A 13912-nucleotide genomic window follows, 5' to 3' on the forward strand; every position below is an offset into this window, starting at 1 on the left:
ATATTTGTGTATCGTTCAAAATGTACAAAATTTGTATAAAAAACACACACCCAGTTTTACTATAAATTGTTTCCAGGTACCTACCTCTCACTTTGGTTATCTTAGTTGGTGCAGACAGTTCAGAATTAATAAACTATTTTATGGTGATTGACATAGTTGGATTTAGTCCTTTAGCAGAAATTTCTGATCAGCAAAAAGGTTTAATATAGCATATTAAGTAGAAAGGAAGAACTTGAGGAGAAAATGGTAAATAAGGGGAGCCAGGAAGTAACTAGACTGACAGGGGCACAGCATCTATGGCAGCTGGGGTTGAGTAGAAAGAAGAGAAAAGCCAAGTGACCATGCTGGTAAGTCTTTCTGCCTCTTTTCTTTGGCATTGATCTAAGTTGCCAGCTGTTTTAAAACTCGTCTTGCTGTCTTCTTTTTAACTCTTTTAAAAACTCAAAACACATCACTCTGCAAGCAAAATGATGAGAAAATAGCAGGTCTATTTTTGAACATATCCCCCCATCAATGATCACTATGAATACTACATAATAGATTTGGTCAATCAGAACTTCATAACTCTGGTGTACTTTGTAAAAATGATTGATGTCATTGGGTTGTTAGGTCTCGGTGGGCCTCAGTTGCTGAGCCAGCTTTCCAGGTGTCTTTTGTTTTGGGTAGGTTAATTTATGCTTTTAATATCTTCATTTTTCATACAAATACTAAATTGATCAATCAGAAACTTGATCTCTGGGTTGCTTAGTTCTGCAGTTACACCACTTTAGTGTTCTTCCTTTCTGTAAATTTTTTCTGTTTTTAACAAGTAGACTGATACTTTGTGCATTACATACAAAAGATTCTAATCTTTGCGTCTAGGCCTTTTTTCACTAAATTTTTAAAAATTAAAGTCTTATTTTTACTCTGCACAGAAAATGAGATAATGTTACCGTTTTGGTTATGAAAGCCTAGTTTAGTGCCTCTTGGCATATAGTTATTCAGTTCATTTTTATTAAGCTAAACTCATTTATTCAACAAATGTACTGAACATGTACCGTGCATAAGGTATTGTTCTAGGTGGTGGGATACAAGCAGCTTACCAAAAAAAAGACAAAATCTCTATGTTAATGGAATTTGCATTATGTGAATAGAATTCTAGAAGGTGTGATTCTTCCGTTTCCCAGCTTTGCTCCTTCTTTTCTTTCCTCTTCTCTCTCTTTTTTAAGCAGCTTTGCTTAACATATTAGTGCTGTGGTTTTCTCTTTTGATTAAGAAATGATGTGGTCACGAATATAATCTTTCATGAAATTTGGCCCTCTATTCCTTTCCCTATTTTATTGAGATATAATTGACATGTTACATTATATCAGTTTCAGGTGCACAACTTAATGATTCAGGATTTGCATTTGTTCCTTTTATTTTGAAAGGCAGCACTATAGGGAAATGTGGAATGGCTAATTATCTCCCCATCTCCGTCCTTCCAAGTCAAAGTCCAGGCAGTATAGAGGTGAATTTTCTATGCCTTGCCCCACCATACCCTTCCACAGAATAGATAGAGAAATTTTTTTTAATAATTTTTTTTTTTTAAAGATTTTATTTTTACTTACCTGACAGAGAGAGACACAGCAAGAGAGGGAACACAGGCAGGGGGAGTGGGAGAGGGAGAAGCAGGCTCTCTGCCGAGCAGAGAGCCCAATGCAGGGCTCGATCCCAGGACCCTGGGATCATGACCTGAGCTGAAGGCAGACGCTTAACGACTGAGCCACCCAGGGGCGCCCCGATAGAGCAATTTTTTACTGATGGCTAATAAAGTATAAGATAGACTCAAGACCAAAGAGTGAGGGACTGTTTCTGTTCTGCACCCAAAGAGAATTGAATCAGTAGTTACTTTGCCTGCCAAGCTTGTATAATACCTGCAAAACACAAAACTGTCTAAAATGTTTATGGCTCTCTTTGTTAAAAATTATATAGGTCATAGGGGAAATATTTGCCTTTGTGGTATTTTAGCCAGTTACATTCATTTTTTTTCCCCCTTGGCTAGATCTTGGATTCTCAGGGCCAAGCAGAGATACATTAAAACTTCAGTCTATTAACCGGGCATTTTGTAAACTAAGATATATCCAAAGATTGAACGGTCATATACATGAAATGTAAATATATATGTATAATTGAAATGAATGGCTTCACTTACAGTTTACTTAGTTTAACATAATAAAATTCATTTTGCATATGACACTTTATGATTTATGTTGAGTAAAAATTATTTTGTGATAATTGAATTTTTATAAATTTTGCTTTTATTTATGGAAAATTATTTTTCTGCTGCTTTTCCATTGTAGGTGATTTAGCAGACATGTCAGGTAAGGAAAATTCATCATTTTCGTTATATTGTTTAGTAATGATAGCCCAAATTTTTATAGAGAAATTCAATATGTGAGCCTATTTTTGGATTTTTTTTAATGAAAAATATATCATTTTAATGTCATGATGCTGGACCCTATCTGCAATAACAATAAGAGTTGTTTATTTTTAGAACTTAATATATTTTGACGTTTTTAGTGTGCCAGCACTATTGTAAGCATTTTACATGTATTACCTATGTAGTCATTGCCAGAATCCTTCATGGTAGGTATTAACTTGCCAGTATCATATAGCTGCTAAGAGTGAGGTGGGAGTAAAATTAATCTTAAATATGAATCAATAGATTATATTGCCAGAAGTAAAATTTTGTTATTTTTATATATCATTCCAATTATTGCACATACTAGATCAACAGATCACTTAAGATTTAAAAATAACTTTCTATTATTGATCTTGACCATAGCTTTGTGACTCTATAAAGCTACTAGGCAATGTGTCCGTTGTTTTTAGGTATTCACTAGGCTTTTTCAACTCAATTTTCAGTTTACCTAATATAGTAAAAATAGCAGCTTGATACAAAAATATTTCCCCATGATGTGTATCTACTTCCCTCTCCTCCAGGATAAAGCGTGATTTTGTGATTTGGTTATTAAATACAAATTTATCCAACACAACAGGCAGTGTTTTTGCTTTCTTGGTTACATTCAAGAGCAGGGGTTGGCAAACTACAGCCTTGGGGCCTAATCTGGCCCACTACCTGTTTTTGTATAACCCATGAGCTAAGTATAGTTTTTACTATGTCAGACAGCCGGGAAAAATCAAAAGAAAATTTCACAGCACATGAAAATGATATGAAATTCAAATTTCAACATCCATAGATAAAGTTTTATTGGACACATCCAGGCTCATTCAGTTATGCATGGTTTGTGGCGGCTTTTGTGCTACGTTGGCGTGTAGCAGCTGCGCAGGAGACCACACGTGACCCCTTTCTCATCGCTTCACACTGCTGCTTGGCACACTCCAAGTGCAGCAATGCCCTTGTAACGTGGCAGGTGGCAAGCTACACCACAACACTGTGTTTTGTTATCTAACCAGTGTATATCCATCATGTCAAAACAAGGCAAAAAAGGAACGTGGACTTGAAGGTTACACTTTTTTTAAAAAAAAGATTTATTTATTTGAGAGAGAGAGAGAGAGCACAGAGGGACAGTGAGAGGGAGAAGCAGACTCCTTGCTGAGCAGGGAGCCTGATGTGGGGCTCGATCCCAGGACCCTGAGATCATGACCTGAGCCGAAGGCAGACACTTAACCAACTGAGCCACCCAGGCACCCGAAGGTCACACTTGTAAGGCACAGTGAGATGTGGATTATGTTGTTATCAAATTACCTGATAAAACGTGTTTATCCTGCAGTGACGCTGGAGCTGGGCTAAAAAAATACAATATATGGTAACATTTTCACACGAAACTTTATCACAGTATTCCCAGCTCACAGGAAACCAACAGTCAGAAAAATTGGAAAATTTAAAAGAATATATGTGAGAATCTCTCATCACAACAGAATTTCTTCACAAAAATAAAACATAAAATGATCCTGCAACTAAAGTTTCTGAATGGCTCATTTGTTAGTCAAGAGAAGCTGTTTACTGACCGTGAGTTAATTAAATCATGAAAGAGTTGAGGACGTTGGGAATACCCTCATTAGTCAATTAAGAACAAGACCCCACAAAAGGCAGATAATTCGGAATGGTTTCCCTTGGCTCTTGATGGATTGACAGATGTTGCCAATTGCTTACTTGAGGAATCAGTGCCAACTTTGAAGTAACTGAGGAGTTGGCCTCTAAGAATAGTCTCCATGGAACAACTACAAAAGATAATATTGTCAGAGAAGTTAAAACATTAAGAAGTGGAATCTGCTAAGATATTTGATAACTGATGGTAGAAATATATGTGGAGCTGGAACAGAGAAAAGGATAGTTGGTTAAGTGTACAAAGCTGGTGAAAATTTAAGGTGTTTAAAGCCTATGGTTATTCATTGTGTTATTCATCAGGTAGTTTGTGGAAAACATTTCAGTGTATCGTGTTACTGACAACCGCAGTTTGTCATTGAGAGTCAACAGTTAATGTCATTTGTTCTCATAGAGTTAACCCTCATCAGTTCCGTGAATTTATGTTAGAAATAGAAGCTGAATATCCTGACTTGTCCTATCCACAGCAGTTCAGTGGTTTAGCAATAGTAGCATTATTGCAATTTTTGGAGCTCAGAACCAAGACTATAATTTTTCTGAATGAGAAAAGTAGTGCTGTCCATCTCTATTATGGAAAACTGAATGGCCTTGGAAATTAGTTTTTGCTACAGACTTGATAATGTTTCCTAATGAATTCCACCCGAAATTACAAGGAAACTACAATCATAGTAACAACCTGCAGTTACACTCGCAGTGAAACTTACACCTACAGGAAGCTCATTGGTGGTGGCTGACGTTGTAATCGCAAGTAACACCAACCTGCTTGATATGCTTCGCATGCTCTCAAACATTAGAACAAGAAGTGAGAGTCCCATTTGTACCAAATGTATTTTCTGGTTTCAAACTACAGTTCCAACAGCACTTTTCAGATCTCGATGTAAAAGCAAAGAAAATGTCCATATTTCAAAAATTGGTTTAACTGAAACTGAAGAACTTCCACCTAACGTTTGGTTTATGGTAATTATTCTGCAATGTAATACATGCTAAAAGCCAGATAATGAAGACAAGACCCTAATAGAATGCTCTAAATGCTTTCCAAGTGATTGATATGCTCAGTTAAGATCATGTACTTGTGAATTAATTTTCAGATTTGTCAGTAACTATCTACATAAGACATTTTCAAAATTGCAATGTGTAAAATTACTACAGGCGAACATTTGCAGTTGATTTTAATGATAAAGAACTCTGACTTTGAACCTCACTTCAGTGACATTGTTATCTCCAAAAAAGAATTTCATTCTTCTCATTACATCTTTATTAAAAAAAAAAAATTTACTCAGTGAATTTCATCACTAAAAATTTTATGGAAATTTGTTTTCTCTTATTACACAAGTACCTGCATAATATCTTCAATTTTGTCTCTGACCCTCTACAGAAAAAGTTTGCAGACCCTAGCTCCACAGGGAGACAGGCAATAAATAAGTAAACTTTTAAAACTAACATGATCTGAGGTGGTAATATGATAAAAACAACAAGATGATGTCAGTAAAGCAAGGTGTTCGTTTTCTCAGAGGTGGTAACATTCAGTTGGACCAAGAATGATACAAAAAAAATGATAGCCAAGGGATGAACTGGGGACTCCAGGCTGAGGCCTGGTTTGTGGGTTCCAAGACCACCCATACTCAATAATTCACTAGAAGGAGTCACAGGGAGATAGTTAGGGCTATAGTTTCTTACAGTAATCAGCAAGGGAAAAAGACACACAGGGTAGAGTCTAGAGGACACGGGCACAGGCTTTCTCTGTCTCCCTCACCACCCTTCCCCAAGGGTCACACACAAATCTGCTTTACCAGCAGCAGATGCAGCAGCATGAGAGCAGGGTTTTGTCCAGGGAAGCCTATTCCAGCCTTAAAGTCCAGGCTTTTTACTGGGGGCTGGTCACATAGACACAGACCAGCCACAACTACTGAAATACCCAGAAGAAAGCAGGTGTTCAGCACCCCAGGTAGATAAAACAGCTTTAAATCAACAGAGGGACAATTTCAAAAGTCAAGTTCTTACACTCTTGCAAGCAGGCCCTTCTAGTGATAGTAACTTCAGGCTTGTTTATATCAACTCTTTCCTGTGCAGGCCATAAAGGTAAATCAAGGAACAGGAAGGTCAGTATGGAGGAGTAAGGCCTCTGAGATGAACTTGGAGAAAGGGGGTAGGAATCAGCTGCACTGGGCTTTGCAGATTGTGGAGAGGAGTTTGGATTCATGCTCAGTGCAGAATCCATCATGGAGAGTGTGAAGCAAGGGAGTGAGGTGATCTAATTTATACTTTGAGAAGATCACTCTGCACTATTAAGGATGTAGAGGGGAAAGAGATGTAATCAGAAAGTTAGGAGGCTGTTATACTAGTCCAAGCAAAAGGCATTTTTAACTGGGGTGGTAGGAATAAAAATGGAGAGAACTAGACAAAGATGGGATGTATTTTGGAGGTAAAGCCAGTGATCCTTTCTGAAGAATTGGATGTGAGGGTGGGGTAACAGAAAGTGAGGAACCAAGGCTGTTAATTTTTTACTTGGGCAGCAGCCTCAGTGAGATGGGAGAATACTTCCGGAGAAAGAATTGGCAACAAGAAACTATTCACAGACATAAAGATTGAAGGGAAGGCAAGAAGACTGGTGGGTTTGGCCGGGGGGGGGGGGGGAGGGGGGCAGATAGGAGGCTCTGTTTTCTTCATTTCAATAGCTGAGAGTGAGGAGGTGGTAAAGAAGGTGGGTAAAATTTTGAAATTGTCACTTTGGAACGTGGGAGAGTAAATATATATTAGAAAATATGTGGTATAATTACCATTTGAATACGTGTCTTCTGGGTAGACAGTAAGGAGACATCTTTTGTCTGATAAAGCTTTTTCAGTGTACCTAAGACAGTGCTAAGAATTTGACATTTTCATCCTTAAGGGGATTCAAAGAGAACTCTCCAACCCCCCCGACCCCCCATCATAGTTACCATTTGTCACAATAGGCAGTTGTCCATTAATACCTTAGCGGTCTTCCATATGCCCTCTGTGACAGAAAATAAGGAAATTTATTAGCCCTAAGGTTGGTTGCATGTGGTCAGAAAAGGGCTGCCAGTACCAGTTAGAGTTACATGCTTCTTTGCTTTCATTTAGTGGGAAAAAGGATAAAAACCCTTTTCACAACCATGAGCTAAAAGTTCATGGTTCCTTCCTTTTAGCCTGATTGAGTCCTTTTAAGACCCAAAGCAAACCCTGTACTAAGAAGACACCTGGGGAATACCATGTGCTGATTGGCTAAATCTGGGTCACTGAACTAAATCACTCTGCTGGAGGTGGGGAGTGGGGAGTGGTGGGGAACGGAGCATCAGGGGTTAGGGTGCAGGGGAGGTTGTCACAAGAGCATTAGACTAATCAATTGAGCAAGCAGTATCTTTCCCCAATAGGCGTCTCTGTACTAGAGACTTTTTTTTTTAAATTTCTAAATTTATTGTTTACAGATCTTTTCTATTTTTATTTCATTTTTAAAGCAGAAGTTCAAAAGGTTTTGGCTGTTGTACAAAACTGTGCAGTCACCACCCAAATCAATATGTAGAACGTTTCTATCACAAGCTCCCATGTGACCCTTCTAGTCGTTCTTAGAGTTTAAGAATGCTTATAAAAAGTCAGTGGCAGGGGCGCCTGGGTGGCTCGGTTGGTTGGGTGTCTGCCTTCGGCTCAGGTCATGGTCCTGGGACCCGGGGATCAAGCCATACATGGGGCTCCTTCCTTGCTCAGTGGGGAGCCTGCCTCTCCCCCTGCTGTGCCCCCTGCTTGGGCGCGCTCGCTCTCTGTCAAATAAATAAATAAAATCTTTTAAAAAGTCAGTGGCAGGGGCGCCTGGGTGGCTCGGTTAAGCGTCTTCTGCCTTCAGCTCAGGTCATGCTCTCGGGGTCCTGGGATCGAGCCCCACATCAGGCTCCCTTTTTAGTGGGGAGTCTGCCTCTCTTTCTCCCTCTGCTCCGTCCCCGGCTTGTTCTCTCTCTCAAATAAATAATCTTAAAAACAACAACAAAAAAAAACAGTGGGATTGATTTTCCGGAGATGGGAGCAAGGGCAGAAACAGATCGTGAGGACAGCACAGCTCTGTGGCTCTGCCCGCTCCGAGGTGCGCGCCTCGGGAGAACACGTGGGCCTGGGAGTGGGGCCGGGGTGTGTCCGCTCTAACAGGCCTGGCCCCGGGTGGCTCCCATCAGCCCATCAGCTGGTGGCCCGTAGGGAGGGGAAGAGCCAGAGCAGGACCTGTGTCACTCCAGGATCATGAATGACCATTTTTGAATCGTAGGAGAAATTAAAACGCACTTAATGAACATAATTTAATCTTTCTTCAGTAAGTTAGAAAGGCCTTGAAAATTTGTAGTGATTTAAATCTTAAATCCTGTTACTGATACAAGTTCAGAACAGTCTGAATATTAGCAATCCCATGACATGGTCCTACCTGTACGTTTTAAAACCTAAATTTCAGGTATACACTCCTTACCATCTCATTTAACTTTCTACGAAAGCTTGAAAAGCTCAGTAATTCAACTTAAGATTACTTGCTAGCTAAATTTTAGATAAATGAAAGTCTTTGTAATTTGTGACATATGAAATTTGGAGACAAAACTGAGTGATGTTTCTTGAAAGTCCATTATCTACCTCATCACATTTAGGCAAATAAAGTATATGGATTGCTGAGAGGTGCTTTTTGTGAACATGTAAAAGTGTTGTTTATATTATAGAAGACCTATATAATATTTATTACTGGCAAAAAATTATAGACTGATCTAGTATATGTTTTTTTTCAAATTTTTATTTAAATTATAGTTAACATACAGTGTAATACTGGTTTCAGGAGGAGAATTTAGCAATTCATCACTTACATACAACACCGGGTGCTCATCCCAACAAGCTCCCTCCTTAATACCTATCACCCGTTTAGCCCATCCCCCACCTCCCTTCCTTCCATCAACCCTCAGTTTGTTCTCTGTCATTAAGAGTCTATTATGGTTTGCTTCCCTTTTTTTTTTTTCCCCTTTCCAAATGTCCATCTGTTTTGTTTCTTTCACATAGGAGTGAAATCATATGGTATTTGTCTTTCTCTGACTGATGTTTTGCTAAGCATAACACTCTTTAGGCCCATCCACAGCATTACATAAGGCAAGATTTTGTTCTTTTTGATGGCTGAGTAATATTCCATTGTGTATATATACACCACATCTTTATCCATTCATCAGTTGATGGACATTTGGGCTCTTTCCATAGTTTCCGAGGCTACTGTTTATGCTGCTGCACTTATTAAGTTTGCCAGTTCTTCATATCCTTTGACTTTTATTGGATAAGGGACATTCTAGTTTCAGTCCAGTACTTAAGTTTATTATGTTCAGTTTTTCACACAAAAATACCCTATTTTATTATATGGTAAACTGTTTTTTAATTTATTTGAGAGAGAGAGAGTGCACACAATTTTTTAATTGCGGTATAGTTGACACACAATGTTGCATGAGTTTCAGGCGTCCAGCGTCATGATTGGACAAGGGTGTGCATTCTGCGTTCACCACGAGTGTGGCTGCCACGTGTGACCATGCTTGCGCTGCCGTCCCGGTTCGGCCACCTCTGTTCCCGTGGCTTATTCCTAACCCGGAGCCTGTCTCTCCCACTCCCTTCCCGCGCCCCTCTCCTCCCCCTCTTTCCCATCCCCCACCACCCTGCCCTCTGGCAGCCATCAGCTCTTTGTGTTTATGAGTGTTTCATTTCTTTTTTTTTTTTAATTTAGTCTTAGTTTTGAGCTATTTTTTATTAAGTACATAGCCTTTCTTTGGTACATACTTTTCCATGTTTCAGAAAATATGCATCAGCTGTAGAAATGGAAACATTTGTAATAGGCATATTACAACTTTTGGATTTTATCTTTATTTAGCTACAGCTCCTTCCATCCACATCTGGGATGCGGTGAACAAGCAGACTTTATCTATCCTGAGATGCTACCATTCAAAGGGAGTGTGTTCAGTCAGCTTCAGTGCTACTGGAAAACTCTTGCTGTCTGTGGGGCTGGACCCAGAACATACTATTACCATTTGGAGATGGCAGGAAGGTAGGATTCTTTTTCCTTTTGTAATTTAAAAAAAAAAAAAAAAGAATATTAGGGTAATATGAGTTCTCTAGTATTTGCCTTAACTTGGTGAGTGAAATCATTTTTCATTTCAGCCCTATACAGTACACAGTTGATGTTACTGTTGGTATGTTCCACTTTAAAAACTCAATGAAAGAAGCTCACAAAACGTAAATTAGTGAAAGTTATTAATACTATATATGATTCGCTGCTATTTCCTTTCATATGTAAGTCTCTTTGCCAGTTATTTGGTTGGTTATGGAGGGTCTTAGTCAAGACTGGAAATGAAGTATATTGTAAGTGACAACATCAATAGGGTAATATTACTTATATTTTAGACAAAACTTTTCAGTTATATAGCTGCTATAAAAAGTGAAGTTCACAGAGCCACAGAGAATGATTTCTAAAATCTGGAATGGCCCTTCAGTGATAATAAAGCTCCCATTAATACACATATCCCTTGAGAAAATATGTCCAAAGGACTCTCTGCACAGGTCCTGTGATTGCTAGGTAGCTGTGCGAGGGACATACCCCCTCATAAATATTTGTTTTTTGAACTATATATTGTGAATAACTGTCAACCTTGTTAATTTTGTTGTCTGTATCAGGTACCAAAATCGCCAGCAGAGCTGGCCACAACCAGCGTATTTTTGTGGCTGAATTCCGACCAGATTCAGATTCCCAGTTTGTCTCTGTGGGAGTCAAACACGTGAAGTTCTGGACACTGGCAGGAAGGGCTCTTCTTAGCAAAAAAGGGCTCCTGAGCACAGTGGAGGATGCGCGGATGCAGACCATGCTCGCTGTTGCATTTGGTGCAGTATGTCTCTTAAAATGCGTGTGCTAGCGTATCTCGGAATTACAGAAATTGGACTACTTTGAATTTTCTTACTTTAGATAGATAAGCCACCATACGCTGTCCTGTGGATTGTGACCCACTGATCATTACAGATGTCCTGGTCAATGCATACATTTCCCCTTTCAGACTCTGAGACTTTCAGAAATCAGGGAGTGGGAAAGAAAATTAATGAGGGTGAAGGATTGTAATGAAACGTTTGAGTCCTTGGGCCACTGCTATTCTTAAAAGCCTTCATTAATTTTGTAATTGTCACCCTAAAATTCCTAAAATTTCTATCCTCCTAGTAGTTCCCCATAATCCTAAAGATTTGTCAGAATACAGAAAGATGAATCGAGAAATGTAATTTTCAACTATTTAAGGTGGTACTGGGGTTGAGGATTTCCTTTGCTTTCTATCATCGTAACGCACTGCTTAGCACATAGTTGGAAGTACTCTGGGCCAGTGCCTCTCTCTCCGCTCGCCCCGCTCACCCAGCTCACTCCAAGGAGGAAGGAGAACACAATTCCTGGCCTTCACAGAGAGTGTTTGAGAGAGCCATTCCCTCCCCTCCCCCATCCCATCTGGGCTGGCGGTTCATGATCCACATCTCTCTCCTTTAATACCCTTTGCCCTCCAGGCTTTTTAAAAAATCCTTGGGTGCATCAAAAACCTAAGTGGATTTCTTTACTGTTTACGTGGGTATGGAATGTGAAGAAAATTATATTTTTAGAACCTTTAAGCACACGTTTTTGAGAAAAAGACCATTGAAAATGTTGGTTGTACCATGTCAGACTTCCATTAAACATTTTGGGCATTCTTTATAGAAGACCAGTAATTCCTTTCTAGAAGAAGAACTCACACATTCAAATGCTTCTGGCATTTAATTTGTCCGTGTAGATTAAATTTCTTTGTGTATAAAAGTTCTTATGTAGCCAGTTGCCCATGCCTGATAGAAAATACACTGAAGACTAAAATATTAGTCACAATTGGCTGATGTTTGAAGCAGCAGTGCGATCAGAGTGTTTTGTTATGTAGCCAGATGGGTTGATGTCCAGCTTAGGCCTTTTTGAACATCATCTTTGCCGAGGGGCTGTAAAAGCAAGGGAAGTAAAATACTGAAGCATTCACATACTAATTGCAGATAAGGCATGGATTAGTGATGCTTCTAGATGACAAATATAATTATTGTTATCCAAATATAAGGTACAGAGAAGATGCATAAATGCTGCAGAATTCGAAGTCACATTAAATTGTTGTTGGGAGGGGCCCCTCGCCGGCTCAGTCGGTGGAGTGGGCGACTCTTGATCTCCAGGTTGGGAGTTCAAGCTGCACCTTGTGGGTAGAGATGACTTAAAAAAAAGTTGTTGTAGGGAAAAACATACGGACCATATAGTGTTCTCAGAAAGATTAAAATCTTTGTTTTGTTGTAACTGAAAACTGACTTTCCTCCTGGTTCTCTCCATATTGTTTCTGGTGAAAGATCTTGTACCAGTTGCTCCAAAAGTGAAGCTAAGATGGATGAAAATAGCACATGATACAGAATTTAATTTCTCCAGTCTCCGCATAAATGAACTAGATCGCTAGGATTGCAGTTCTCAGTGATCTAAAGCGCTATTACTTTTGGTACCTTATCAAATTTATTTTGTATTGCATTGACTTTGCTTTTGATTTTAAGAAGTTATGGCCAACATTAATTTCATATATAACTTCATGAATTAGTGAAACCTAAAAATTCCCACAGCTTTGCTCTATTTATAAATCCTGTAGTTTTACCTTCTGTGACAAAATACTTCACCAGCCTAGTGAAAAGTTCTTTTCACTTCCTACTCCTGCTCCTCTTTTACTCTCCGTGACTAATGACCTCAAGTTACTTCTCGGGCAGCTGAAGGGAGGCAGCCCAAAGGGATGATATGAACCAGAATGATAATATTGTAGAACTGGAAGGGACCTTGGAGCCTGAGCTCCCTAATTTTACACATGAAAAATTGGATCCTCCTAGAGGTTACGGGTCTTGTCCCAGGTTAGTCCGGGGAACGTGCAGCAGAGCCGCACCGCAGGCCCCGGCAAAGCCAGTCGGAGTTTCCTGGCTCGGGGCGCCCGGCTCCCCGCGCTGGGCCGTGTGGGAGGTAGGCCCCCCTTACCGTAGAGAGTTGCGTCTGTTTCGTCTCTATTTGAACTTTTGATGAGTTTATCTCCCCCTTCCCCACTCCTTTTCAGAATAACTTGACGTTTACAGGTGCCGTCAGTGGAGATGTGTGTGTGTGGAGAGATCACATATTGTGTAGGATTGTGGCCAGAGCTCACAACGGGCCCGTGTTCGCCATGTACACCACGCTTCGGGACGGCCTGGTCGTGACCGGCGGCAAGGAGAGGCCGTGAGTCCTGATCCCCTGCATGGCCTCCCTGCGCGCCTGCGCGTTGGTCGGCCCGCGGTTTGCCGCTCGGTAGTCTAGTTCTTTCTGGGCTCCGCCGATTCTCCCCTCTGCACTTCCTCCTCCTCTGCTTCGCCATTATTGCCTCTTATGTGCCTTCTTGTTGCTTCTTACGTTCTGGTCTTAAGCCACTTGCAGTTGTTTTCATACTGTAGAGAAGCCTAGACCCCAGCAGTCAGGGTGAGACTTTCTCTGAGGTAGTTGTGATGCAGGTAGAGAACTGATTTTCGTCACGTCTGTATCCTGTGTCCGTATTTGCTGGGTAAGAGGGGGCCCGTGGGAGAATCTCTGCCCTCAAACCCAGGATGCACCTGGCCTGCCTGCTCTCTTCTTTGGGCGGACACTTAGGGGCAAGGTGCGTACTGCTGGCTGCCTCAGCAGAAGATGAGAGGATGCTAGAAACAAACTGCCTTGTGTGCTTTTCCTTGAGGCAAACCTGTGACATTAAATTGTGTACTACAAGGCTTTAAAACTTAAGTCTA

General features: G+C 40.3%; 1 protein-coding gene across 1 annotated transcript in view; it reads left to right on the forward strand.

Moving 5' to 3' along the window:
- EML5 (EMAP like 5) overlaps window positions 1-13912 on the forward strand; it is a 168139-nt gene that overhangs the window by 145224 nt on the left and 9003 nt on the right. The window contains exons 31-34 of the mRNA XM_028098102.2: window positions 2322-2342; window positions 9972-10145; window positions 10772-10980; window positions 13216-13373. Coding sequence (XP_027953903.1) covers window positions 2322-2342; window positions 9972-10145; window positions 10772-10980; window positions 13216-13373 — 562 coding nt within the window. The remainder of the gene's footprint in view (window positions 1-2321; window positions 2343-9971; window positions 10146-10771; window positions 10981-13215; window positions 13374-13912) is intronic.

This window comes from Eumetopias jubatus, unplaced genomic scaffold (genome assembly GCF_037043125.1).
Source record: "Eumetopias jubatus isolate StellerSeaLion01/CBP00866 unplaced genomic scaffold, mEumJub1_p1.0 scaffold_7, whole genome shotgun sequence".
Classification (NCBI taxonomy): domain Eukaryota; kingdom Metazoa; phylum Chordata; class Mammalia; order Carnivora; family Otariidae; genus Eumetopias; species Eumetopias jubatus.